We start from the raw sequence: 26,558 nt of genomic DNA on the forward strand, positions 1-26,558 counted from the left end.
AGGTTAGAGACCAGCACCTGGTACCCTGACACATCACCGTGCTATGTAAGGTTAGAGACCAGCACCTGGTACCCTGACACATCACCGCTGTGTAAGGTTAGAGACCAGCACATGGTACCCTGACACATCACTGTGCTGTGTAAGGTTAGAGACCAGCACCTGGTACCCTGACACAAGTGCTGTAAGCCTAGGCAGCTCCATAAATGGAGTCTCTTGGAAGCCATCAGGTGTCATGGGCTTCACATGCCATCTGTTTCTTCTAGTCACTGAGGGAAGAAGATGAGAATGGTACCTTCTGGAGTTGTATGGTAATGGAGACTTTTTTTCTCAATAACACATGCAAACCTAAGACTTCATTAAATCACTCCTAAAATGTTTCTAGCTCGCTCAGCATATACTGATCATTTTCTCCTATGAACAAGTTAGCATTTATTTGAGCTAAATAATATAAAGTAGAGATAAAGAACTAGAGTTTTAGCATCAGACTGCCTGGATTTCAATCCAACTTTTCCACTTGCTGGTACTGTGACATTAGGCAAGCTATTAAATATATATATATATATATATTTTTTTTTTTTTTTTTTTTTTTGCAGTTTTTGGCTGGGGCTGAGTTTGAACCCACCACCTCTGGTATATGTGGCCAGCGCCCTATTCCTTTGAGCCACAAGCATGCTGGGCATGGGTGACTCTCACCTGTAATCCTAGCACTTTGGGAGGCCTAGGTGGGTAGATTGCCTGAGCTCAAGAGTTCGAGACTAACCTGAGCAAGAGTGAGACCCTGTCTCTACTGAAAAAAAAAGGAGGCTTGGCACCTGTAGCTCAAGCGGCTAAGGCGCCAGCCACATACACTAGAGGTGGTGGGTTTGAATCCAGCCTGGCCCGCCAAACAACAATGACAACTACCACCAAAAAATAGTTGGGTGGTGTGGCAGGCTTCTGTAGTTCCACCTACTTGGGAGGCTGAGGCAAGAGAATTGCTTAAGTCCAGGAGTTGGAGGTTGCTGTAAGCTGTGAATCAATGGCACTCTACCCAGGGCTATAGCTAGCAGGGCATTGTGGGAGGTACCAGTAGTCCCAGCTACTCGGGAGGCTATGACAAGAGGATTGTTGGAGCCCAGGAATTTGAGGCTGCTGCTGTGAGCTGTGATGATGCCATGGCGCTCAACTCCAGGACAACAGAGTGAGATTCTGTCTCAAAAACAAAATATTTTAAGCCTCAGTGTTCTCATCTATAAAATGGGACTGTTAGTGTTTATATGGGTGTTTGAGATGATGGAGGTATGTGTCTGACACATAAGTGTTCAATAAATATTAGTTGTCATGATAATAATTATTTTTTATTCTTGTTTTCCTGTGTTGAACTTTTGCAGCATTTTGTTACTCTTTACCTGGCTACTTGCCAAGGTTTATAGATTTTATATGAAGCTTAATAAATATGTTTGATTGACTCTGGGTTTCCCTATTAAGACATAACACTAATTGATTGCATGTAATAAATAAAAAGTGACAACTGTGAAGGTATAAGACAGCTTTGAGATTTTTTTCACAGAATTGATGTCTGAACAGTCTGCATGTTGAACAATTTTATAATATTAAGGAAGAATTTGACCATGTTGGGGGATTTGATCTGACCAAATGTTACCATCCCATGTACTTTTCTGAAAGGTCGAATAATGCCATATGTGATATCTTTGGTGACTGAGAACCTTAGCAAAAGTTAACAAAATCTAGAGGAACAGGGATCCTTTCGGCTGCCACTGAGAATGCAAACCGCTGCTTTTCCTTCTGCCCCTTCCTGTGTTCATTAAGCTTTGCTTCTGAGCACTCTCATTCTCTGTATATTTTGCCATAATAACTTTGTATTAGTTATCTATTGCTCTGTAGCAAATTAACCCAAGCTTAGCAACTTTAAAACCACAAACATTTATTGTTTCAAACAGTGTTTTAGGGTCAGGACTGGAAGTGGTTTGACTTGGTGGTTCAAGGTCAAGTGTCTCTCATGAAGTTGCAGTCAAGATTTGACCCAGCCTCAGATGTCTAAAAGCTTGGCTGTGGTTGTTGGGAGGCCTCACTTTCTTGCTGGCTGTTGGCCGGAGCCCTCAGTTCCTCTCTGTGTAGGCCTTGTTGTATTATGGGCTGCTTAGGACGTGGCAGCTGTCTTTCCGCAGAGAGAATAAGCAACCAAGGCTGCTTGGGTCTTTTAGAACCTGATCTGGAAAGTGGGACCATCCCTTCTGCCGTACCAACTCTGGTATGATGTGGGAGGAGACAACACAAGATGGTGAGGACAGTAGGCAGGGATGGTCTTAGAGGCCCGATGCAACACACTCCATCTAGTGGTAAAGATTCCCCTGTAACTATAGACATGTGGTGTCTAAATCTGCATTTCCAATCTGTGTCTTGTGAACTCCATGCCATTTCATACTCCTGATGCCTGCAACTCAATTTATTGTGTCCCTTCCTATTCCCTCTGGAATTTTCTTTTTTTTTTTTTTTTTTTTTTTTTTTTTTTGGTTTTTGGCCGGGGCTAGGTTTGAACCTGCCACCTCCGGCATGTGGGACCGACACCCTACTCCTTGAGCCACAGGCGCCGCCCCCCTCTGGAATTTTCTTTACGTGACTTAGCTTCCCAATTTCAGAGTCATTTTTTTTCTTCCTTTCTTTCTTATCACTGACTAGGTAGTAATTTTTTTTGTTTTCTTCCCTCAGTATCTCCCAGTCATCATCTTTATTTTTCTATGGCTACCTCCTATCTTAGTAAGGTTCCTACTATCTTATACTCACAACTGAAAGAGCAGCCTGGCTTTAAGTTTTCCCTTTCCATTTCATTTTTTGTGCTCCCACCATGTTGTACCCTGTGGTCAATCCGTTAAGATTCCTATACTTTCACGTCAGATCCTTAGTCTGTGGCCGATACCTTAGTGTGTGTATATGTAATGGAATTGACAAGAGGGCTTTTAAGAGAAAATCAATCTCTCACGCACACAGGTTTATTCAGGACTTAAAATTATCTTGAACAGGGCAGTGCCTGTGGCTCCAAGGAGTAGGGCGCCGGCCCCATATGCCGGAGGTGGTGGGTTCAAACCCAGCCCTGGCCAAAAACTGCAAAAAAAAAAGATAAAAAAAAATTATCTTGAACAATATAAGCTACTTAAAGGTGTATGACTTTTCAAATCTTGTTAACATTAACAGTAAAGCAGTGTGGAGAATATTGCAGTCTGGTCTCACCTTTGAGGGGCAAACATTTATATCGTTTTAGAGCTCCTTGTCATTTGCTGCTAGAGGAATCAGTAGGTTTGATAGCAGCAGAGAGGAGGAGTTTCCTAGAGTTGCCTGGGAGTACATTGGTGGAATGGTTTACCTGGGGTATTATAAGAAGCATACATTCAGATTGCAAACTGAGTGCGGGTCAGCCTGCGGTTTGAACTCCTGGGAGGGAGGCTTTGGTTTTGTTGACCTTCCCACTCATAGTCTAGACGGACTGACACACTGCTTGTGGTTTCCTTTCCCTTATCTGCCTTCACCCAGGCCTTCTTTTCACTGAAGATGTCATCCCTAGGGGCCCAAAGCCTTCTCTTCCTTCTCTCCCTGAGTGTCTCTAAAAACCAGATCCTTTCAGGTTGTGATTGGCAAGGACCCCTTTCTCCCCCCTAACCCGGTCCCAGCCCAAGCCTTGGCTCCTACTTACAGCTTTGGTTTTTTTTTTTTTTTTGTTTGTTTTTCATTCTTATTTCAGGTTAATTTGAGGGTATTAGGTTACAATGTTTAGATACAGTCCTTCTAATAATTGTATCCCACCCCCAAGAGTTGTGCCATACCCCCTAACATTGTGCATATTAAGTGGGAGCACACCCATCCTCCCCTCCTCCCCTTTCCTTACTCCCTTTTTGCCCCACCCCTTATCCCCCAACCTTGAATTGATTTGAGTTATTCTCCTATGTAGGTGTGTATTAGATCTTCTCCTGGCTTCATATTAGTGTTGAGTACATTGGATTCTTGCTTCTTCATTCTTGTGATGCTTTACTAAGAAGAACGTGTTCTGACTCCATCCAGGTTAATACAAAAGATGAGAAATATTCACACTTTGTTAATCCATTTTTGAGTTGATGGGTATTTAGGTTGTTTCCATATCTTGGCAATTCTAAATTGAGCTGCAGTAAACAATCCCATGCAAATATCCTTATGATAAAATGATTTTTTTTTCTTCTGAATAGATCCCCAGTAAAGGGATTGTAAGATCAAACAGGAGATTTAATTTGAGTTCTTTGAGGATTCTCCATACTTCATTCCATAGAGACTATATTAGTTTGCAATTCCACCAGGAGTGTAAAAGTGTTCCCTTCTCTCCACATTCACACCAGCATCTGCAGCCGTGAGACTTTGTGATGCTGGCCATTCTCACTGGGGTTAGGTGATATCTCAGGGTGGTTTTGGTTTGCATTTCTCTGATGATAGAGGATGATGAGCATTTCTTCACATGTTTGTTAGCCATCCATCTGTCTTCATCAGAGAAGGCTCTGTTCATGTCTCTTGCCCAGTGGTAGATGGGGTTGTTATCTCTTTTCTTAGGTTCCTCTTTGGTTCTGGATTCGTGGGACTCCTCTTACTGTCTTGTAGAGCAGGAGACTTTTAGATTGTGTAGTTTACAGTGCCACTGGAAACAACAATGATGATATTTTTGAAACTGGGTGAAGGTGAATTTTTTTCCCAGTTCTTTAAGAGTGTGCTATTACTTTTGATTAGCAAACTTCAGGTGACAGTCCCTCTGATCATCAAGATGAGATTGTTTTCTTGTTGCTAAAGTAAGACTCCAATGCCAGATTTCTCCCCATCATGCTTATTGCCTCGAAGATTGGAGAAAAGCCTAGATTTTTTTTTTCTTTTTTTTTGGGACAGAGTCTCACTGTGTCACCCTCGATAGAGTGTTGTGGTGTCACAGCTCACAGCAACCTCAAACTCTTGGGCTTAATTGATTCCCTTGCCTCAGCCTCCTGAGTAACTGGACTACAGGCAGCCACCTGCCACAGTGCCTGGCTATTTTTTGTTGTAGTTGTCATTGTTTTTAGCAGGCCCAGGCTGGGCTGGAACCTGCCAGCTTTGGTGTATGTGGCCAGCGCCCTCCTCACTGTGCTATGGGTGCTGAGCCGAAAAGCCTAGATTTTAATTTAAATGTGTCCTCTGCCAATGTAACCTTTGTTTCTCTCCTTTCATATTAGGGGAAACAATTGCAGCACTTACAGATGTAACCAACTTGAATCATCCCCAATCTGATGGCCAGATCACAATTTTTACAGACAAAACAGGAGTTATAAAGGCTGCAAGATTACTCCTTTCTTCAGTGACAAAGGTGTTGTTGCTGGCAGACCGAGTAGTCATTAAACAGATAATAACTTCAAGAAATAAGGTACCTGCCTTTCTGGGGTTGCTATAATTTTGCCTTTCAGTGTTCTCTTCAGAAGTGTTTTTTATATTAATTGCAGGTAGTTTGGCAATGCTTGTCTGTTATAATTGTTTATAACTCTAATTATCTATAGTTGAAAAGTAATATTTCTTCTACACCTGTAATTCTTAAATGATGTGTGTACTGGGCCTAAACTTGTGAATGCAAATAATGTTTCTTGTCAGAAAATCATTATTTACTTGTTGAGGCTTGTTGGTAGAAGCTCTGAATGTGTAAGTATGACCTTCAGAAAGGAGAGCCGGGCACCACAGTTGTGTCTGTACACACTTGACAAAAAATACTGCATCCTTCCATCTTTTGGATTTTCCAAATCAGAGGGTAAACTTAAGACAAAATTAAATCAGTACAAACCATAATTATCCACAGCTACAAAATTTGTGTATGCAGAGTCCCTAACTGTTACTGATTAATCACAATGTGTGGAGGGTGGATTTAGGCTCTCCTGGTCCAGAACTCCTTCCAGTCTCTTGGGTAATGGTTGTACCTCTCGATCATCCAGGAACCCAGTACAAACACAGCCTCTTCTTTCCCTGGATCCTCCGTTAGGCAGGGAGGAGGGCAGCCAGCCAGGAAAGGGAGAGTCCTGGTAGGGTTTGAGGTCAAAACACCCGAGAAGTATAGAGTGAATCAAAAGCCTAAGTTTAAAAAGTAATTGGAGATATGAATCTGGCAGTACCAGGGGCATAGAAACAACCTTCCTCTCTGGAGGACAGCGGCTGTGCTCAGGGGTGGTAATGTGCCTTATCTGTGTTAGTCGCCTGGACTTCCTGAGCTGCCAGGGCAGATTATCATGACAAATATTCATCATATCCTCATTAAAAATAAGTAAACACAGCATATCTGTGTTTTTTAGCTTCTCTTGGTCTGACTAAAACTAATCCAGTAGTGTTATTTTAAAGAAAAGTATTTGAAATATGTTTCACATCTATTTACCTTATTTCTTATGCCAAGAAAACCCAGTGCAGTGTTTACTGGCTCTGTGGCAGGTCCACACTCTGTCCACCCCCAACTGCCCAAAGCTTCTTGGCCGGTGATTTATTCAACAGAGACCCTTCCCTGCTGATCCAACCTGTTTTCCTGCTCGCAAGGTCCCAGCCCTCCCTTCACCTTCTTCCTGCTTTCTGGGAAGGTTAGGGTTCCTGTTCTCTCAGTTCGTGGAGCCTTGAGGTTCTGCGTGTCGTCCTCCACCCTCACCCTTCCCTGATTCTCTGGCAGTTGGATGACTGTAGTTCTGCCCATTCCCACCTTCTCCAGCCTTGGCTGCAGAAGTGATCCCTCCACTTGTATATTTCGTTGTTTCATTTATCCTTTTGCTTTTTCCTTTTCTAGTAAGCCCACGTCTCCTCGTCCTAAAAACGAGTCATTCCCTAAATGCTTCTAACCCCTCACTCGGCCTCCACTTCTCCGAGCCCCTCCTTCTCTGCCTTCTTTTCTGGCTCCTCCTTTTTCAGCTTTCCCCTAGAATTTAGAATTTCCTTTTCTTCCCCTTGGTCCTCAGCCTTGGCAATCTCAGTCCCTTACCTATCTATCACTTGATAATGAAATATTCTCTGTTTTACAGGTTCTTGCAACTATGGAAAGACTAGAGAGAGTGAATAGCTTTCAAGAGTTTGTCCAAATATTTAGTCAATTTGGAAATGAAATGGTGGAGTTTGCACATCTGACTGGAGACAGGCAAAATGTATGTATTTACCACATTTTAAAACCTGCAGATAAATGAGTATTTTTTAGTTTGGATGGAGGTGTAATCTTTGGAATCTTTTAGGTTGGTTTCTCTCCTTATTAAATATATAATCTTGGTCTTAAAAGCCTTTTTGTACATAAACCAGGATAAAGTAAGTATACCCTTTTTTGTACACATATAACAATTAATTGGGTCCCCACCTTACACACTGGGAAAGGTCATACTTACTTCAGGGCACAACTTCAGACTTTTCTCTTTTATGAAGCTTTTCATTTAGCTCCTCTACCAGGGCTCAGGCAAGTAAGTTGAGTCATCAGATGTATTTTTTTATTGAGACAGAATCTCACTATGTCGCCCTCAGTAGAGTGCTGTGCTGTCACAGCTCACAGCAACCTCTAAGTCTTGGGCTTAAGCAATTCTCTTACCTTAGCTTCCCAAGTAGCTGTGACTATAGGTGCCCGCCACAATGCCCGGCTATTTTGTTGTTGTTGTAGTTGTCGTTGTTGTTTAGCAGGCCCAGGCTGGGTTCGAACCCACCAGCCCCAGTGCATGTGGCTGGCGCCCTGCTGCTGAGCCACAGGTGCTGAGCCCATCATATGTATTCTATAGTCTCTCATTAGCATGTTTCTGTTATTCTTACCACTTTAGATTAATAGTAATAACTCACACATGATCCTGTTTAATTCTGAAACATCTCTGTAAGGTAGGTATTATCATTTCTCTTTTACATATGACAGAACTGAACCTGAGTGGATAATAAACTTTCTCAAGGTCACAATGCTAGAGATTGAACTCAGTTATGTCTTAATCTAAAGTCTAAACTACAACATGATATTAATTCCTCATGAGTCTGCACCTCAATTCAGAATATAAACTCTTAAATTTAGGCAGGTGGAAGGTCATGTTATATTCAGGATTGACTTTGCCCTTTGGGATATTTGTGTATGAGTCTACCTTTGTCAGCAGGTTAAATACACATGGTGTCCATAAAGTTCGTGTGCAATTTAAAATTTAAAACTATTTTAAATTGCACTTGAACTTCACGGACACCTATATAATAATTGGTCATTTTTTTGAGATACTTCTGAGTATAGTCCCATAGTCTGTTCTCTTAGTTTTGGACACAAAACTTTCCTAGTTGCAGCTAGAGTTGGCTGATGGTTATTGGCCTGCAGAGCAGCAGGCTGGATGATGGTGTCAGTCTCTTATACCCAAGCTGTTTCTATTGGCACCTTATTGTTTCATTTTCTGTTCTGCCAACATTGTTCTTTATAAAGTATTTTTTTCTTTTGGATACAGGGTCTTGCTCTGTTGCCTGGGCTAGCATGCCATGGGCTCGGCCTAGTGCACAGCAACCTCAGACACCTGGGCTCAAGCTATCCTCCTGCCACAGCTTCTTGAGTAGCTGGGACTATAGGCACACATCACCACACCTGGCTAATTTTCTCTTTTTATTTTTATTTTATTATTTTTTTTTATTGTTGAGGATTCATTGAGGGTACAATAAGCCAGGTTACACTGATTGCAATTGTTAGGTAAAGTCCCTCTTGCAATCATGTCTTGCCCCCAGTTTTCTCTTTTTAATAGAGGCAATGTCTCACTTTGCTCAGGCTGGCCTCAAACTTTTGACCTCAAACAATCCTTCCACCTCAGCCTCCCAGAGTGCTGAGATTATAGGCGTGAGCCCTTATACCCTGGCCAATAAAATAATATTTTCTTTTCCTTCTCTTTCTCTTTAACTTTTTTCTCCTTCTCTCTTTTCCTGTAAACATTCTTTGCTTGAGTACTTTCATCATAATAATAGCTTATCCAACAGTTTCTGGATCACTTGAGAAAGCACGGCATGATGTATAGGTTCTAAAGTTACCATCCTTCAATTATCCTTTCTGCAGGATCCTCTTCACCCTCTGGACATAACCATTAGTTTGATTTGTAGTTAGACATTTGGTTCGGAGAACCTTTTTTTTTTTTTTTTAATTCTTGTAAGATTGTGATCCAACACTTTATAACTGTGTATACTTTGGCTGTATCTGTGTATACATAGATAACAAGAGCTATCTATGTTTTAAAATGTAACTCATCACATTTGGAACACCTGAAACTTACTAGGAGCCACTTTGGCATCTATGTGTATGACAAGTGCTGCTCCTAGATCATTTTTATGGAATACGCATCCAGGGCTCAGACGCTTTCTCCTTAGTATGGTCAGAATACTCTGAAAAGAGCTGTAGTCCAGATTTATTCATTCAGTTTACTCAGCAAATATTCACCAGCTGCTTCCTGTGAACTAGGTACTGTTCTAGGTGTTGGGTATATAACAGTAAATAAAGAGACAAAAACTTCTGTACTCATGGAGCTTACATTTTAGTAGTGGTGGGAGGAGACAGACAATAAAACAGAAACATGCGTGATGTGTTTAGAACACCAGAAGGCCAGTGGGTGGATCAGAGTGAGTGAGGGTGAAGATGACATCAGAGGAGTACTGGGCAAGGGCTTTGGCTTTAATTAAAATGAGGAGCCACTGAATGTTTTAAGTAGGCGAGTGATACTTCGTGACATATTTTAATAGTATCTCTCTAGCTGCCACATTGAGAATAGTTTGTAGGGAGACAGGGTAGAGGCAGGGAGACCACTTGAGCGCCTATTATTGTAAGCCTGTAAGAGATGGTGGTGCCATGGGCCAAGGGAGTAGAAGGTCCCAAGCCTGGGCAAATGCTTTTGGCAATACTGGGATGCTTTGCTTAGTGCTTCTTGGACCATCTGGTTTTATGGAGGTGTCTATTTTGTCCTGTGGACCAGCCTTTTCCAGTTGAGATGTTGTTTTTTCGGTCACTTGCTGTCACTCTCCAGTGCATAGTGTCATTTGTGGTTTACAGGTGTTGTGTGTGGCATGTACACTTGATGCATTGTCACCTAGACCCACAGGTTGGTTTTGCTTACCAGTGTTACTGAATGTTTGAGTATGATTGTTGAGTAAATGATTTTTCAAGAAGCTGGATTGTTTATATGACCTTAGACTGCTCAGTGATTTTATTTCATATTTAGGACTTGAAAGATGAAAAGAAAAAAGCAAAAATGGCAGCATCTAGGGCAGTTCTTGAAAAGTGTACCATGATGCTTCTCACAGCTTCAAAGGTAAGAAGATTTTTGTTCTTGCTGTGTTATACATTGATTAATAGAAAACTTGATTAAATGCACTTAGTTAACATATTTTACATTTTTAAAAAGATCAAAGCAATAACTTAGAACATAGGCCTGAATAGTCAACTCTCCGTTATTATTTATAAGGGATGCTAAATTTTCTTCCCCAATTAAATGGTAATTAATCTACAAGTCAGCAGATTGAGCAGCTAAGCAGAAGATGATATATTAGGTACTGTGAATCACAACCTGTCAGACTCAGTTACTACCTGCAGGATTCTTCCACTTTCTAGAGCCACATGCTCTAGAAAAAGCAGAGCAAGTTAGGATCTGTTAAGTAACAGTGGAGTGTGAAGTCAGCCCTTTGTTTATTCTGTAAATTCATTTCTCTGATTCCTTTTCTACTTCCAACAAAATAGTCAATCCAAACAGCAGTTGGCCAGCAAGTTGGTGATGCAGTTCAACAATGAGCTAATAAATGTCTCATAGGCAGTTTGTTTAGAATTGCCTTTTCTTTTGAGAATATTTATACTAGGATCAGTGAAGCCACAAAAACAGACTTCATGGAGCCCACTTGGAAGGCTGTGTTCTATGGAGGCCTTTGGGTAGCTTTTCATTTACATCATTTTTTAAAAGTCAAAGGTGCATCCATGGTCATTTTATCTCTGTTTAGTGTTTCTCCTTTTTTAGTTCTTGCATATGCTGAAGAGATAGGGTTTTTTTGCCCTTGCAAAAATTTTAATTGACCTTATTATTGAAGTGTAAAGGTTTAGTTTTGCACTCTGCATTTTTCACTTAACCTTGCTATCGCTTTTTACTCATCCTGCTTCCACTTTAGTGAGGAGAAGCAGCTGGGTGAGCCAGGGACGCAGGAGATTTTGGTAAAGAACCATTTTTATTAGCATGACATGTTCTCTGTAAGATTTTGTGTGTTAACGATACGGATCAAATATTAAAGTAAAAATTTTCAATTGTTTCGAAGACGTGTCTCAGACATCCCAACTGTGAATCTGCCCATAAAAACAAAGAAGGAGTATTTGACCGCATGAAAGTAGCATTGGATAAGGTCATTGAAATTGTGACTGACTGTAAGCTGAATGGAGAGACTGACATTTCATCTATGAGTATTTTTACCGGAATTAAAGAATTCAAGGTAAAAATAAAGACAATGTATTTTGATTTTTTCTTTTAAAGGAACATTGTTATACATAGTGTTCATATTTTTGTATAATGCTTTAGAATAATGCTTCAAAAGCAGATACTAACTTTTTTAAGCAGTGCCACTATGTTCAAACCTAATGTTTGGCGATATTTGGCTTAGTGTTATATTTACAAAGAACGCTGGTCTTTGGTTATAGCAGTTACTCTGTCCGTATTTAGCTGTGTGGTCTGGCTGCACCTTTCCCATTCCTATCCCAACATTTAGAAGGATGTTCCCTTCTCATTTTTTGAGTAGTGTCAGACCATCCATGGATGACAAATAGCATATCATTTGTACTAGAATTTCTGCTCCTCCTTGTTCAATAAGGTTGATACCTTGAGCCGTGTTCTGAGTGCTTTAAATGTATGAACTCAGATTATCCTCTCAAGAACTAGACTTGGAAACTAGTCAGTGTGACCAATTTTTCATCAGAAATCAGAGAGATGGTGAACATAATTTTTTGGATAAAAGCAATGTCTGAGTCAGGAGGACCCTAGGAAATCATCTAGTACGATCTCTTGATTTAACAGATGGAAAAACTAAGACCTTGGGAAGTTATCTAATATGCTAAGGGCTACCCACCTCTCTAATAGACAGGGCTGTGACAAGGGTGGTATGTTTTCATCTCAGTTCACTTTGACTTCTAATTGTGTGAAGGTCAAGTAGGAACATAGGGTGAAAGAAAGTAATGGAAGAATGTGCCTTTTTAAGGGCTGTACTTTTTTTTTTTTTAGTTTATTAATAGTTTATTTATCACTCATATTCATAGCTCAGGAACACGGGTCAGTGACAAATGTCTATGTAAATCAGCCAAAGAAATTCTTTATATTCCAAAATCACTTTACGCTCTGAAAGATACCAGCCTTCCTCGTCTTCTCAAAATCTTTCATAGAATCATAATTTCTATAGAAATCTGCATATGCCTTTTTTCTTAGTTCAGCCACAGCATACTTATAGAAAGCTGCAACCCCCAGGGATACAAAAAAATGCTCCAACAATATGAATCTGCAGGCACCTAGCCAAGAGGCCACGCATCTGAGGTTTGGCCAAAGCACTAGAAGCCATGGTAGTCACTGACCTTGATGGGTATGCCAACCTCAATGCGTCCTTCCCAGCTGAGGTACACACGACCTGCCAAGGGCCGTACTCTTAATAAGTATTTTTTTAAATTCCTACTTGGCCTTTTAGGTAGATGTAATCACCTCCAGTTTTTTTTTTTTTTTTGAGCAGGAAAGCTAATAAGTGGGGACCCATCTTTAGATACAGGACTGTCTAATCCCAAAGTCTATGACCTTTGAGTTTACACCTCTGGGTTTGTTTGTCCTTATGCCAGGCCTACCCCTAAATCTCTTCCTGAGAGAAAAGAGCCTGCAAGGACCCTTTTTTATTGCTGAAAGGGATCTTAGGGATTATTTTTCTACTCTTTTTATAAATGCTGAGGGAGGAGATGTGTTATCAAAGGTCAAAGGATAATGAGGGAAATCAGGTGGGAAGCAGGGCTTTGACTCCTCCTGTGCACTTGCGGGCTGGGTCGGGGAGGAGCAGCCCCTGCCTGTGGCAGCTGCCCTTTCATGATCAGGCTTCCCAGAGACAGCACCATTATGAACAGGCTCAGTCTTGGTTATCTCTTTGGCATTTCACTTTTGTTTTGATGAAGAGTATAATCTATAGAAGGAAACTGGATACTTGACTGTATTTGGTGCTGTGAATTTATGAACAGATCTTATGAAACTGTGTCAATGAGTAGCCTTCAAAACCCCCACAAAACTCTACTGAGTTACTATCTAAAAACATACTGTCTCTGTTCTTTTTTTTTTTTACTTTTTGAGACAAAATCTCTATCTTTTTACCCACGCTAGAGTGCCATAGTATCAGCCTAGCTCATAGCAACCTCAAATTCCTGGCCTCAAGCAATCCTCCTACCTCAGCCTCCTGAGTAAGTGGGACTACAGGTGCCTGCCAAGATGCCTGGCTAATTTTTGCTATTTTTAGGAGAAGGGGAAACAAGCACTCCCTTTTAGCCTCTTGACCTTCCTGAACTTTGGTATTTTCATAGATCACGTTAAAATGGGTCATATGTAAGGATTAACTTAAAATAATATTTGTGAAAGGACTTTAAAGTACTACACAAATGTAAGCTGTCCTTATCGCATTCATTGTAACCATGACATTGGCCATCACTGTTTATTGCCCATTGGCCCAAGTTGTCTTTGTGACATATTTCATGAACTATAGGTTAGTTAAGGCAGAAGTGGTAAAATGTATCTTAGAAAGCTAAGCAAGAGAAAGGTTGCACAAGTGAGAGTGCATTCATCACACATTCAAGGAACACCAAAGAGGGGGATGAAGTGAAGGATTGTCTGGGGCCTGAGTTCTGTGTCCTGTGGCATCAGCGGGGGCATGAGATTCTCTATCTGCCACTCCCCACCCCCTATCTGTGGACAAATTGTCTTCCCTGAAACCGGTCCCTGGTGACAAAAAGGTTGGGGATTGCTGCCATAGAGGATTTTGTGCTGTACCACAGAACTTTGGGCTGCAGTCTCTATAGATGGTGAGGAACTAATTAGAGGGAGGTGGCAGTATCAGAAGGTTTGTATTTTGGTGAGATTATGCAGGCCTCCTGGTAGGAGATGTTTGGGCCAATGAGGTGCTATTAGGGGGTCATAAAACAAAATGTAGAAAGACCAGTTAGGTGACTAGGAGAACCTTTGCTGAGCTAATGAAGGAAAATTTGATGTCTTCTGCAGTCCCAGTCACACCCCATACCTTCCACACCCATATGGGCTCAGCACATATTCCTATTTGGATGGTATCTTCTAGGACTTTGCCTAGGCAGTTTTTCAGATGCAAATCCTTTACCTGGAGATGGCTCATTTTTCCCACCAGTTGCTACATGATGATACTCTTTCTGCCTTAGGATTCACTAATCTCATAGGCATGGCAGCATGTTGATGACTCTGGGAATGGAGCTTTGCATGGCCTTTGTTGGCTCTTGAACAATGTGTCCTTTTTGGTTACTGGAAAATACAGTTGTTATTAGAGGCTCTATTTCCCTTCTGCCTGGGAAAGAAACTGCTAGTGAGGGTGGCGCCTGTGGATCAAAGGAGTAGGGCGCTGGCCCCATATGCTGGAGGTGGCGGGTTCAAACCCAGCCCTGGCCAAAAACTGCAAAAAAAAAACCCAAAATTGCCAGCGTTATCCTAGGTACTATTAGAAATCACTGTGCATTTTGGTCAAGTTATAATATTGACTCACATGGATGCATATCCTTTTTGTTCTCAGATGAATATTGAAGCTCTTCAGGACAATCTTTATTTTCAGTCTAAAGAGAACCTTTCTGCAACACTGGAGGCCATCTTGGAGCGTATAGAGGACTTTACTGATTCTGCTTACACCAGCCATGAGCACAGGGAACGCATATTGGAACTGTCAACTCAGGCAAGAATGGAAGTGCAGCAATTCATTTCGGTGTGGATTCAAGCTGTAAGAACTTTTTTCATCAAAATAAATCTTATATGTAGTTTTTCCCTAAAGTTTGGAGGGCTACAAAACTAACGTAATCACTAGGAGTATGAATTTGGTCTAGAATGGGACAAGACAACTCATCCCTTTTCCCTCCTAGCTGGCCAAACCAGGCTTCCGATGAAGCTCTCACACTACTCAGCATTTTCAGGCCCACTGTTTCTCATCAAGGCCAGTCTGGATTCTGTGTCTTTGTCACCATCATTAGTTGACCCTGTTTTACCCACTCTTTTACCAAGCTCAACTCTGGAAAATAACTCCCCCAAATGCTTCTTCACCATGAAGAGCAGAGGAGTAGACCCCTACCTAGAGGTTCTTAGGACTTGAGTCTTTCTGCTGGAACATTCAGATGTGCATAGTTCTTAACTTTGAGGACAGCTGATTATAGGCACAACACTTGAGAAAACATAAAGATCCAGCAATGAAGACAAGGATAGATCCAGCTGGCAGATAAAAGATTTTTCACCCTTTCAGAGATTCATGGTCTCAGATTGGCAGGCAGCTGCTCCATGAGTACTACATAGGCACCAGGTGTGTTTAAAACATAGGAGGCTATCTGGGCAAGAGTGGCAGAGCAGGCCAGCACCAGAAGTGTATGCACAATTTCTTATAGCAGATGGATTGCAAAATGCACAGACAGAGCTCTGGGATGTGTTTCTGGCACCATTTATTTATGTCAGACCTAGGCTTTGTCAAAAAGTATTTAACATGGTTTACAACATACAAGGATAGAACAAATTTGGAAGTCATGATCCTTGTAAATAAATTGATTTATAAATGAAAGTAGATATGAATCACAGATTCGTCAGATATTATCATCACAACAACACAAATGCTTATAGTAATGGGGAATGTTGCCCTAGAGAGGTGTAAGAAATTTTCGCAATATTTTGTGTTCAGTTGGAATTATCTGTGTGATATGTAATCTGAAGTGTAGATTGCTTCAGTGTTAAGTATTATTCCCAGTGCTCATAATGAAGAATTTCTTGTGGCTGGGCATGGTGCCTCACACCTGTAATCCTAGCACTTTGGGAGGATCTCTTGAGCCCGGGAGTTCAAGACCAGCCTGAGCAAGAGTGAGACCCTGTCTCTATAAAAAATAGCCAGGTAGAATGATGCTTCCTATCTCCCTAGATAATTGGAAGGCTGAGGCAGGAAGATCACTTGAGTCTAGCAGTTTGAGGTTTCAGTGAGCTATGATGATGCCATGGCACTCAAGCCTCGAGTGGTAGAGCAAGACCCTGTCACAAAAAAGGGAAAGTTTTTTGTGTTGAAATGTTTTGTGTTGGGAATTCAATACTTAAATTTGCAATTAGCACTGTTCACATATTTCACAAGTGCTCAGATCTTTGATTTTGCACACCACATAACACAGGTGTCTCAAAGGTTGCCATACATAGGAAAAATTAACAAACTTGTATTTTGCATTTTAATATTTATATATCAATACATAGAGAAATGTTTTGTAAGAAATATTTGTATGAATATTTTGTAAATAAAGGTACATTTAGCTAAAATTTCCCATTTTGCCTATGTATGTATATGTGGCAACCTTTGAGCCACCCTTTGTTTCTCATACATTCATTTTTTCCAGCATTTGTAACTGAGTGCTTTTTGTGTGCTCAGCACCAGAAATCTAAAGATGAATAAGGCAAAGTCTTTGCCTTTTAGAATTTTACTATGAGGAAATCTGTCAGAAGCTGTGAGACAAGTATAGAAACCTTTGTTAAGTGTTCTAAGAGAAGGTGTTAAGCGGGTTTGAAGAAGGATGCATTTTTTTAAGGAAAGGAATGGAGAAGGTGTCATGGAGGTATGGACATTGAACTTCAATTTATTCATGCAAAGGATTGAACACCAGCTTCCTGCCATTTGCTGTGCCAAGTACTTGGATTCATTCAGTGGTGAGCAGAGTAGACATGAGCCCAGCTTGCGTGGAGCTCATATGGGCCTGGTAGGGGAAGACAGACTTAAAACAAACAAAAATAGCCCCCCAAATAAATATATAGTTGCAAACTAGGATGGTTACTTAGAGGAAGATTAGTACAGTTAAAAAGAGATCGGATTTAGATCGGATGATCTGAGAAGCCCTTTCTGAAAAGGAGACATTGTGTAAAGTCTTAAAGATGAATAGGATTTTAATTTTCTTCTAGGTTAAGAGGGAAGAGTGAACTTCTAGGCAGAAATAAAAGAGATTAGTTTTGGATATAATGAATTTATTAAAGAAAATTAGGTTTTAAAAATTTACCTATTTATAGTTAGCATGAGAAAAGTAGAACTAAACAACTAAAATGTTATTTTCTACTCTGTCCTTAAGCAAATTTCAAAAATTTTGCTACTTAAAGTTCACAGGATGATAAAATTTATTGTAATTTATAGTATGCATAAAATTGGAATTAACAGAGTAAAAAGATGAGGCAATACTACATATATACTTTTTTTTTTACATATATACTTTTTAAACTTTATAGCAAAGCAAGAAAACAAAAAGCATCACTGAAGAGCTGGAACTCAGTATTTTGAAAATTGGTCACAGTCTTAATGAACTTAAGAAAGAAGTAAGTATAGTTTGAAATTCAGCCTCTGAAAATTCTTTGCTAATTTTCACGTTGTGTGGGATATATGAAATGAATTAATGTTAGTATGCCCATGTGCCTAGAAAATGCTTTTAAAAGTTTTCTTTGACATGGTTATGTTGAAGCCACCCTTGAAATAGTGCCATCGTTTTCAAAGCTTGTACATGAATGCTTATAGCAGCTTTGTTTATAATAGCCAAAAATTGGGTACAAACCTAGATTTATGCTAACATGGGAATTGATAAATGAATTTTGAAATAACTCTACCAAATACCACTTAGCAATAAAAATGAATAATACGGCTGCTTGTAATAATGTGTGTCACTAAGACATTATACTGAGTGGAAAAAGCCAGCCACCCCCCCCCCCCACACACACAGTATATATACATACACACACATATATATACAGGGTGTCCAGAAAGTTCATTTGCAATTTAAGTGCTTATGAGGTGGTTGTTCACAATTCTATTTAGAAAAGATAAAACTAATTTATAATGACAGAAATCAGATCAATGGTTGCTTAGGTTGAAAACTTGGAGTATATTTACTACAAAGGGGCATGGAAATGTTTGAAATATTGCACTGCATAGCTGTATATGTTTGTCAAAACTCATCAAACTATACCTTTAACATGAGTATACTTTTTAGCCAGGTGTCGTGGGGGGACTCCAGCTACTAGGGAGGCTGAGGCAAGAAAATTGCTTAAGCCCAAGAGTTTGAGGTTGCTGTGAGCTGTGATGCCACAGTACTCTACCAAGGGTGACATAGTGAGACTGTCAAAAACAACAACAACAAAAAGAGTATATTTTTGTTGTATATAAATTATACTTCATTAAAATTGATTTTTATTTATTTTTTCTGTAGAGACAGAGTCTCGTTTTATCGCCCTCGGTAGAGTGCCGTGGCGTCACATTGCTCACAGCAGCCTCCAACTCCTGGATTTAGGCGATTCTGTTGCCTCAGCCTCCCGAGTAGCTGGGACTACAGGCGCCTGCCACAACGCCCGGCTATTTTTTGTTGCAGTTTGGCCAGGGCCGGGTTTGAACCCACCACCCTCGGTATATGGGGCTGGCGCCCTACCCACTGTGCTACAGGCCCTGTCCCATTAAAGTTGATTTTTAAAGATTCTTTTTTGGGCTAGGCGCCTGTAGCACAGTGGTTACAGTGCCAGCCACATACACCACGTCTGGAGGGTTGGAACCCAGGCTGGGCCAGCTAAACAATGACAACTACAACCAAAAATAGCCAGGTGTTGTGGGCACCTGTAGTCCCAGGTACTTGGGAGGCTGAGGCAAGAGAATCACTCAAGTCCAGGAGTTTGAGGTTACTGGGAGCTGTGACGCCACAGCACTCTACCCAGAGTGACAGCTTGAGACTCTGTCTCAAAGAAAACCTAAATAAATAATATAAAGATACTTTTTTGGTTGAAGAGAAATCCCTGTTCCCTAAATGAAAACTTGGTCATCTTGTGACTTATTTGGTTACTCTTAGGTAATTGGAAGTCATCTGGTCACATTAACTCAGGGATTCATAAGCTATGACTGGGCTGTCTGTTTTTGTAAGTAGAGTCTTTTGGGATGCAGCCCTGCCCTTTTGCGCACACGCTTGCTGTTTTCACACTACAGCAGCAGAGTTGCGTAGTTCTAAAAAGAGCTGTGTGGCCTGAAAAGCCTGGAATATTTACTCTCTGGCCTTTCACAGAGAAAGCTTACCAATTCCTGCTTTAAGTCATAAAACACAATCTCGGCTCAAAAATCAGAATGTTCACTGCAGTGCCTAATATTAATTAGCATGTCAGTATTCATTCAGTTGCAGATTTTTCCCCTGTTCACTACTTGCCACCTGACCTGGAGCTTGTGGGGAACATGTGGTCTCTTCTCCCTTTCCGCTCCCCTCACCCTCTATTCTGTGGCTGCTGTTCATGATTTTTGCCAGGTTGTAGAACAAGGGAGAGAAGAGAGAAGTTGGGAGACAGAAAGTTCTTAGTGACCAGTGCCCTTATAGCATGGTTTTGGGCTGGGCAGGTATTTAAAGCTGACTTTGATGGGTATTGTAGTGTGCTCTGTGGAGGCTTTCCCGTCCCCTACCCCCAACTCCCACGTCATGTTGTTCCCCCCACTTTGAAATGTGTCTGTACGCCCATCAGTTCTCCCAAAAAAGCGGCCCCACAAAAGCTTTATAATTTCTTAATTCTTTTTTTTTTTTTTTTGAAGAGGGGCCAAGGACTCAAGAAAACGAAATTGCAGCAAGTGGTGGGGGTGGGGGGAGAGGAGAGGGTTCAGTAGCTTCCTGCCCAGTGGGTACAAAGCATGGGTATAGGGCACACTCCCTGGGTGCAGGACCCAATTACAACTCTGATTTTTATCTGTCATGTGTAAATTATATAACCTAATGGGTTGTATCCTCTTATTAATCTGAAATTAAAAAAGAATGCAAAAAGAAAATGAAACTGGTTTTTGAATTTTCTTGATAAATTATATACATGGTGATCTGTTTTACATCTTCTTTGGTCCTGATACCTCTATTGAAACCTCCATTTGAACAACCTGTTAAATGCAGAAGTTCATGCCTTTTTTTTTTCTTCTTTTTTTTGGACATGCCTTTTTAAAAGCATTTTATTCCAACCTATTCTGTGTTAACGGTTGTTAACATCGCGGCTGTGAGTATAGGATAAAATCCTTGGGTGACAGACTGAATGACTTTCCATGGGCTTCTTTTTCCTTGTCTCTTAAACGGTTATAAATACATCACCCTTGAAGAATTTCTATGAGGATTAAGGGAGATAATATATATAAAGATGCTGTCTGGACATGCACAGAGCAGGAACGTCACATCTGCTCTCCCCTCCTCCTTTTGGTTGTTAATGAATTGTCTCCAGAACCATTTGTTACAGTTACATGACCTTGGCAAGTCACTCAATCTCTCTGGACCTGTCTCATAGTCTGTAAAATAATGGCCCTGCAGGTTAAGCTAAATCCTTTTAAAATTCTTATGTGGCATTTAGTTCCCAAAGGAAAGTGTTTTTTTTCTTTTTGTTTTGTTTTGTTTTTAATTAAATCATAGCTGTGTACATTAATGCAATCACGGGGCACCATACACTGGTTTCACAGACAGTTTGACACATTTTCATCACACTGGTTAACATAGCCTTCCTGGCATTTTCCTAGTTACTGTGTCAAGACATTTACATTCTACATCTACTAAGCTCCACATACACCCTTGTAAGATGCACCTCAGGTGTAATCCCACCAATCACCCTCCCTCCGCCCACCTCCCCCCTCCTCCCCTCCCTTTCCCCCTTCCCCCTATTCTTGGGTTATAACTGGGTTATAGCTTTCATGTGAAAGCCATAGATTAGTTTCATAGTAGGGCTGAGTACATTGGATACTTTTTCTTCCATTCTTGAGATACTTTACTAAGAAGAATATGTGCCAGCTCCATCCATGTAAACATGAAAGAAGTAAAGTCTCCATCTTTCTTTAAGGCTGCATAATATTCCATGGTGTACATATACCACAATTAATTAATCCATTCGTGGATCGATGGGCACTTGGGCTTTTTCCATGACTTAGCGATTATGAATTGGGCTGCAATAAACATTCTGGTACAAAATATCTTTGTTATAGTGTGATTTTTGGTTTTCTGGCTATATGCCTAGTAGAGGAATTATAGGATTGAATGGCAGGTCTATTTTTAAATCTCTAAGTGTTCTCCAAACATCTTTCCAAAAGGAATGTATTAATTTGCATTCCCACCAGCAGTGTAGAAGTGTTCCCTTTTCTCCATATCCACTCCAACATCTCTGGTCTTGGGATTTTGTGATATAGGCTAATCTTAAGGAAAGTGGTTTTAATGTCTTTGTTTCTGACTATAATTATTCTCACTTGGTTGCATGAATGCAGACTGTCCTTTTGTTAATTTTATAGAAAGTCCTGTAATTTGAATTGACATTGGACTACTTCCAGAGAAAAAGGAATCACTTCATTCAAATGTGCTTAATTATAAGTCAGATTTTTCTTGGAACAATGTTATTAAAAATTATCTGTTTCTGGACAACCCCAAAATAACCTGTCACATCATTAAGGAAAAAAAAAAAACAGAGGCAAGGTTAAAAGAAAAACAAAAAAGGCAGGATAAGAAGAAAAGATTTCAGAGTTCATAGTGTCCAAATGTGAGTAATGCTTAAAATCCATTCCACCAAAGTTAAATAAAAACCTCAGGGCTTTTGTTATCTTTATATCTATTATTTCTATTATCCTGGGACCCAATTTGTTCATAGAGTTAGAGAGTAAAGTTCTGCAAAGCAGATACAGACAGATTGCAGGGCAGGAATCAGGTCCTACTGGTCATGCATGTCCAGCTGTCTATAACAGTACAGCGCTGGCCATAATGGAGGTGTTAACAAATTTTACTGAATACCTAATTGCCTGAATCTCACATCGAAACTTCTCCAGAAGCATCTTATTAATGATAATGAACTGCCATTGATTTTCCTCTTGGGACTCTGAATGCCATGCTCTTAGTCCTGTTCCATACCTCACATTTTAACTAAGGGGGAAGCTGTGTAGCAAACAGCTGGCTGATAATAGGGTGAAAAAGGGACCAGGCTACTCCAACAGCATTACTGCTGGCACCAGGGGGTCAAGGATAAATTAGACATCACTCCTGCTCTTGGGTGAACCTGTACACTCCCCTGTGTGACATAACTCCTGCCATTACCTTAGGGAACTGCACATTTTTCCCCTCAGTGGAACAAGTGGGGTTGTTGAGGTTTCTCCTCTTTAGTTTTTAAAGTGCTTATGAGGTGGTTGGTCACAAATCTTATTTGTTTTCTTTCCTGCATGACCCTTCATGCCCTCCCTTTGCAGCTTCATAGTACAGCAACACAGCTGGCAGCAGATCTATTAAAATACCATGCTGATCACGTGATTCTAAAAGCATTAAAACTTACTGGAGTAGAAGGAAATTTAGAAGCTTTGGCTGATTATGCTTGTAAACTCTCTGAACAGAAAGAGCAGCTTGTTGAGGTGAGTGATAGATTTGATTGCTAAAGAAATTTTTGACAGTTCTACTACAATGAGGAAATTTTATATGACATGAATACAGTGTTTGGTTAACTTATTGGAGCTTTTTCTTTCTCTCTTTTGGAATCTTAAAGGGATAGCATATGAGTATTCTAGTCCCTCAGTTGTCTGGCCTCTAAAACAAAAAAATGCTCAAACCCACAAATGAACTTCTTAATCTTCTTTTCCTTCATCCTCTCAGAAAGGTTAGATTTGAAGCAGAGCAGTGGAGGTACGTTGTATGACCTCATTTCTGTTTGAATCTGTCAGGGTATCAGCAGGGAAGAGATGGCATGCTCAAATTAAGATGATTTGAAGAGAGTTTAATAAAGGAGCTTTTCACAACTGCATAGACAGGGTGTGGAGGAAACCATAAGAGTAACTGGGGCTAGTGGTAGCTGAGTGGGGGTACCATCCCCAGGCCCAGATGAACAGGGGAATGTGGAGCCTGGAAGCCTTTCAGAGAATGGCCTTGAAAGGTGGTGATTTTAGGACTAGGCCCAGACACAGCCAGGGTGGTTCCTGCAGGGGAGGCACGTAGGTATCAAGGTCCTCTGCCTCCTCATTCCTGCTTGTCTGTTGCTGGGACTGCCCATCGGCCAAATACAGCTGTAGACCATGCCGGTCCGTCTCCCAGGGCAAAGAGCTCATTTGAGAAGGGAGGAGAATGGAGAAGGAAGGACAAAGAGAAGGCAGCCAGCACCTGTTCCTTCCCCAAGCCTTTCCTGTTCTGCCCAAATCTGTTGTGTATTACTGATGCTTTACCTGCCAGTTTTGTTGTAATTCTAATTTGGCTAATTAATTGACATTCTAAGTCTTCTACCTTTTGAAAATGCTACACATCTGGTTGGGTATGGTGGCTCACACCTGTAATCCTAGCACTCTGGGATTACCTAGATGAGGCAGGTGCATTGCTTGAGCTCAGTTCAAGACCAGCCTGAGCAAGAGGGAGACCCCATCTCTAAAAATAGCTGGGTGTTACGACAGGTGCCTGTAGTCGCAGCTACTTGAGAGGCTAAGGCAAGAGAACTGTGAGCTATGATGTTACGGCACTCTACTGAGGGTGAGAAAGTGACACTGTGTCTCCAAAAACAAAACAATAAACTTAACCCACATATACCTTGTAGGTATGAGGTATGTGCTAGCCAACATGTGTATAGGCGCGCAGATAGGTCTTCACGTTATCTAACGGACCCTGGAACCTTTAGACTAACTGGTCTAGCTTCCTCTCCTTTACTTGATTACCTAGAAGCCTAGAAACTTCTGCAAACATTCTTAAAATGACTGTAGATACAGTGCCTCCATTTGACAGATTTGATGCTTTTACATCTATAAACCAAATACTGTGACTGTAGGCAAACTGGCTAGTTTTAGGAATCCTGTAGCAAGTCTTTTTAATTTTTTCTAATTTTCTGTTTTAGGCCTTAAAATTTTCAATAATTTCCTCTGATAGAGACTCTCAGCTAATTACCCTGGTCTGCTAGCTACAGTAAAAGGTGTGCTTAATTAAATAATCATGAGGAGAGGAAGTAATGTTTGTTGATAGAATTGTAGCTTGTAGTTATTGTGATGTAGTTTAGCTGTGAGGCCTTGGGCAAGGTCGCTCCTCTGAGCCAGAGTTCTTCACACATAAAATATGTGGGCATCCATAGATCCTTGCAGAGATTTTTCTTGTACCAGTATTCTATGACATCTTGCCCTGGTTAGATAGGAAGTAGAAACAAAATCCTATACCTTTATTTGCACCTGTTTTATTCCTAGAGAATTTGTTAGTGACAGTATATTAATAGCATCCTAAAAACATAATACTGTATATAATGTAATAATCTTAGTGCCCAAATGTATTTTACTACATTTTATTTTCTTTTTAATTATAAAATGACATATACTGTGGAAGTTGAGAATGTGAAAGTTGAACTATAGACATCTTTTCTCATAGACCTGCCGATTGTTGCGACACGTGTCTGGGACAGAACCTCTTGAGATAGCCTGTATACATGCAGAAGAGACGTTTCAGGTGACTGGCCAGCAGGTATGGAAACCGCGGACTGTTCCCTTCTCTAATATGTTATGTCATAACAAATTGCATAGAGGGAAAGTTTAAATGGTTTTGTATAACTATAGGCCAAATCTATTGAGAGAAAGAAAGGTAAGGGAATTTTCTTTGGTGTGTAGTGGGTCATGGGTGACCCTTCATTGGATTCTCTGGTCATCTGCCAACCTGGAGATTGGCTCATTTAACTGATGTCCTAGTTTATATCTATTTTGAATGAAGCTGTTGACAATGCAGGCTGTTATAACATGTTTGGAGATTGTTGTCATTATGTAACAAGCCATAAAAATGTTCATGTTTCAACCTGATCATTAGGAGATTAAAAAGCAAAATAAAACGATATTTGTTCCAACATTACTTAGAGTAAGATTCAATTGGAACCAAACTGCTATCTTAAATTAGGCAAATAATACTTTATATGATATTAAAATAAAAATGATAACCAGAATTTAGCAACATCAAAAAAAGTTTTATTAAAAGGTTAAGTGAGTTTGATGAGATTATTTCAGATTGTATATGAAACCAGCACATTGTACCCCTTGATTGCAGTAATGTACATAGCTATGATTTAGCAATAAAAAATAAATAAAATTAAAAAAAAGTTAAGTGAAAAAAGTAGGTTATAGATTTATGTGTATACTAAAATTGCTACTATATAAAATGTAAATACACGTGAAAACGACGTTGTGAGACTGTATAGAAATGAAAGTTCTGCTTGGTCTTTTGGGAGCATTGTGAGTTTTTTCCACTGCGTTTTGTATAGAATAGGTGTTCCTTTGTCTTTATAATTTGTAAAAGCCTTTTTAAAACTAATATTCCGCTTAACATCATCCCTGTCAAATTAATGGGAAAAAGTAAAGGACAGACTTTCCTTTCTTAAAGTCTAAGCTCTAAAATACAGTTTTCCAGGTGTTCTTTTATTTTTGTCAGCCAAAAGGACTTGCTCTTGAACTGCAGTATTGGGTGGTAGAAGTTGAGTCCCTGGAGTTTTGATTAATAGCTGAAAACAGGAAAAGTGACCTAGACAAAATGGTGGTTTGTGCCACTAGGAGAATCGTGTTGGGTATTGGAAGGCGTAGAGAGGGAGGGAGGGAGTTGGTCTCCGTAGAGAACAATGTCAAAGGCTTATGTAGAAGCAGAAACTGTGAGGGAACCTCCACAGTGATCATCTGCTGAACATTGTATTATAACCAGGGGATCACTGTGGGATCACTGTTTATTGGGAGAAACCCGAGGCTTCAGTATTTGCTTATCTCCACGGGGGTTCCCCTACTTGCCTTGGCTGCAAATGTATTTCAGTAGAACTGAAGCATTTGACTCTCCTGCCACACGCAATCAGTTCTCCTTCCTATCCTCAGGCCCTGGTTGCCATCTGGTTGCATTTTTTTGCTTACTGTTTCAACTGCAGCAGAGATATTAGTAATAGCCATATTTTCTTCCTTAGGATGGTGGCAGAGTCTGTTGTTAATAACTTCTATAACTTAAGAAGTTTTTTCTGTTGCCATGTTCTCAGCTCCCTCTTCTAGTCTTTGCCAACTGTCTCACAAAAGGGTAATTTAAGGAAATAGAGCATCCCTGTGGGATAATTTGTATTTATTCTGGATAGCTCTGCTTTAGCAATGCTATTTTTGTATTTCCTTTGAAATGTTAGATCAAAAAGAATACAAAATGTTAGATCATATTCAGGGCTTATTTGAACAGTTTGCACACTGTACAAAGGCCCCTCGTTGAGAAAGCAGCAGTGCTGAGATCTACCCTGTGGTCCACTGGCAAGTTATATGCTCATTTCCCCTGAAGGTGAGGTTTATTCTCATAGAGCTGCCATCTGCTTATAGGCCCCGTGCCTGGTCTGTGGGAC

General features: G+C 40.4%; 1 protein-coding gene and 1 pseudogene across 2 annotated transcripts in view; one reads left to right on the top strand and one right to left on the bottom strand.

The window, feature by feature from the left end:
* CTNNAL1 (catenin alpha like 1) overlaps positions 1-26,558 on the top strand; it is a 68,155-nt gene that overhangs the window by 18,422 nt on the left and 23,175 nt on the right. For both annotated transcript variants that reach the window (XM_053566363.1, XM_053566373.1), the window contains exons 3-10: positions 5,217-5,404; positions 7,023-7,142; positions 10,191-10,280; positions 11,269-11,439; positions 14,770-14,970; positions 17,478-17,564; positions 22,453-22,611; positions 24,587-24,679. In XM_053566363.1, the coding sequence (XP_053422338.1) occupies positions 5,217-5,404; positions 7,023-7,142; positions 10,191-10,280; positions 11,269-11,439; positions 14,770-14,970; positions 17,478-17,564; positions 22,453-22,611; positions 24,587-24,679 (1,109 nt within the window). The remainder of the gene's footprint in view (positions 1-5,216; positions 5,405-7,022; positions 7,143-10,190; positions 10,281-11,268; positions 11,440-14,769; positions 14,971-17,477; positions 17,565-22,452; positions 22,612-24,586; positions 24,680-26,558) is intronic.
* LOC128568661 (cytochrome c oxidase subunit 6C-like) lies at positions 12,324-12,552 on the bottom strand (annotated as a pseudogene).

Source organism: Nycticebus coucang, chromosome 2 (assembly GCF_027406575.1).
Source record: "Nycticebus coucang isolate mNycCou1 chromosome 2, mNycCou1.pri, whole genome shotgun sequence".
Lineage (NCBI taxonomy): Eukaryota > Metazoa > Chordata > Mammalia > Primates > Lorisidae > Nycticebus > Nycticebus coucang.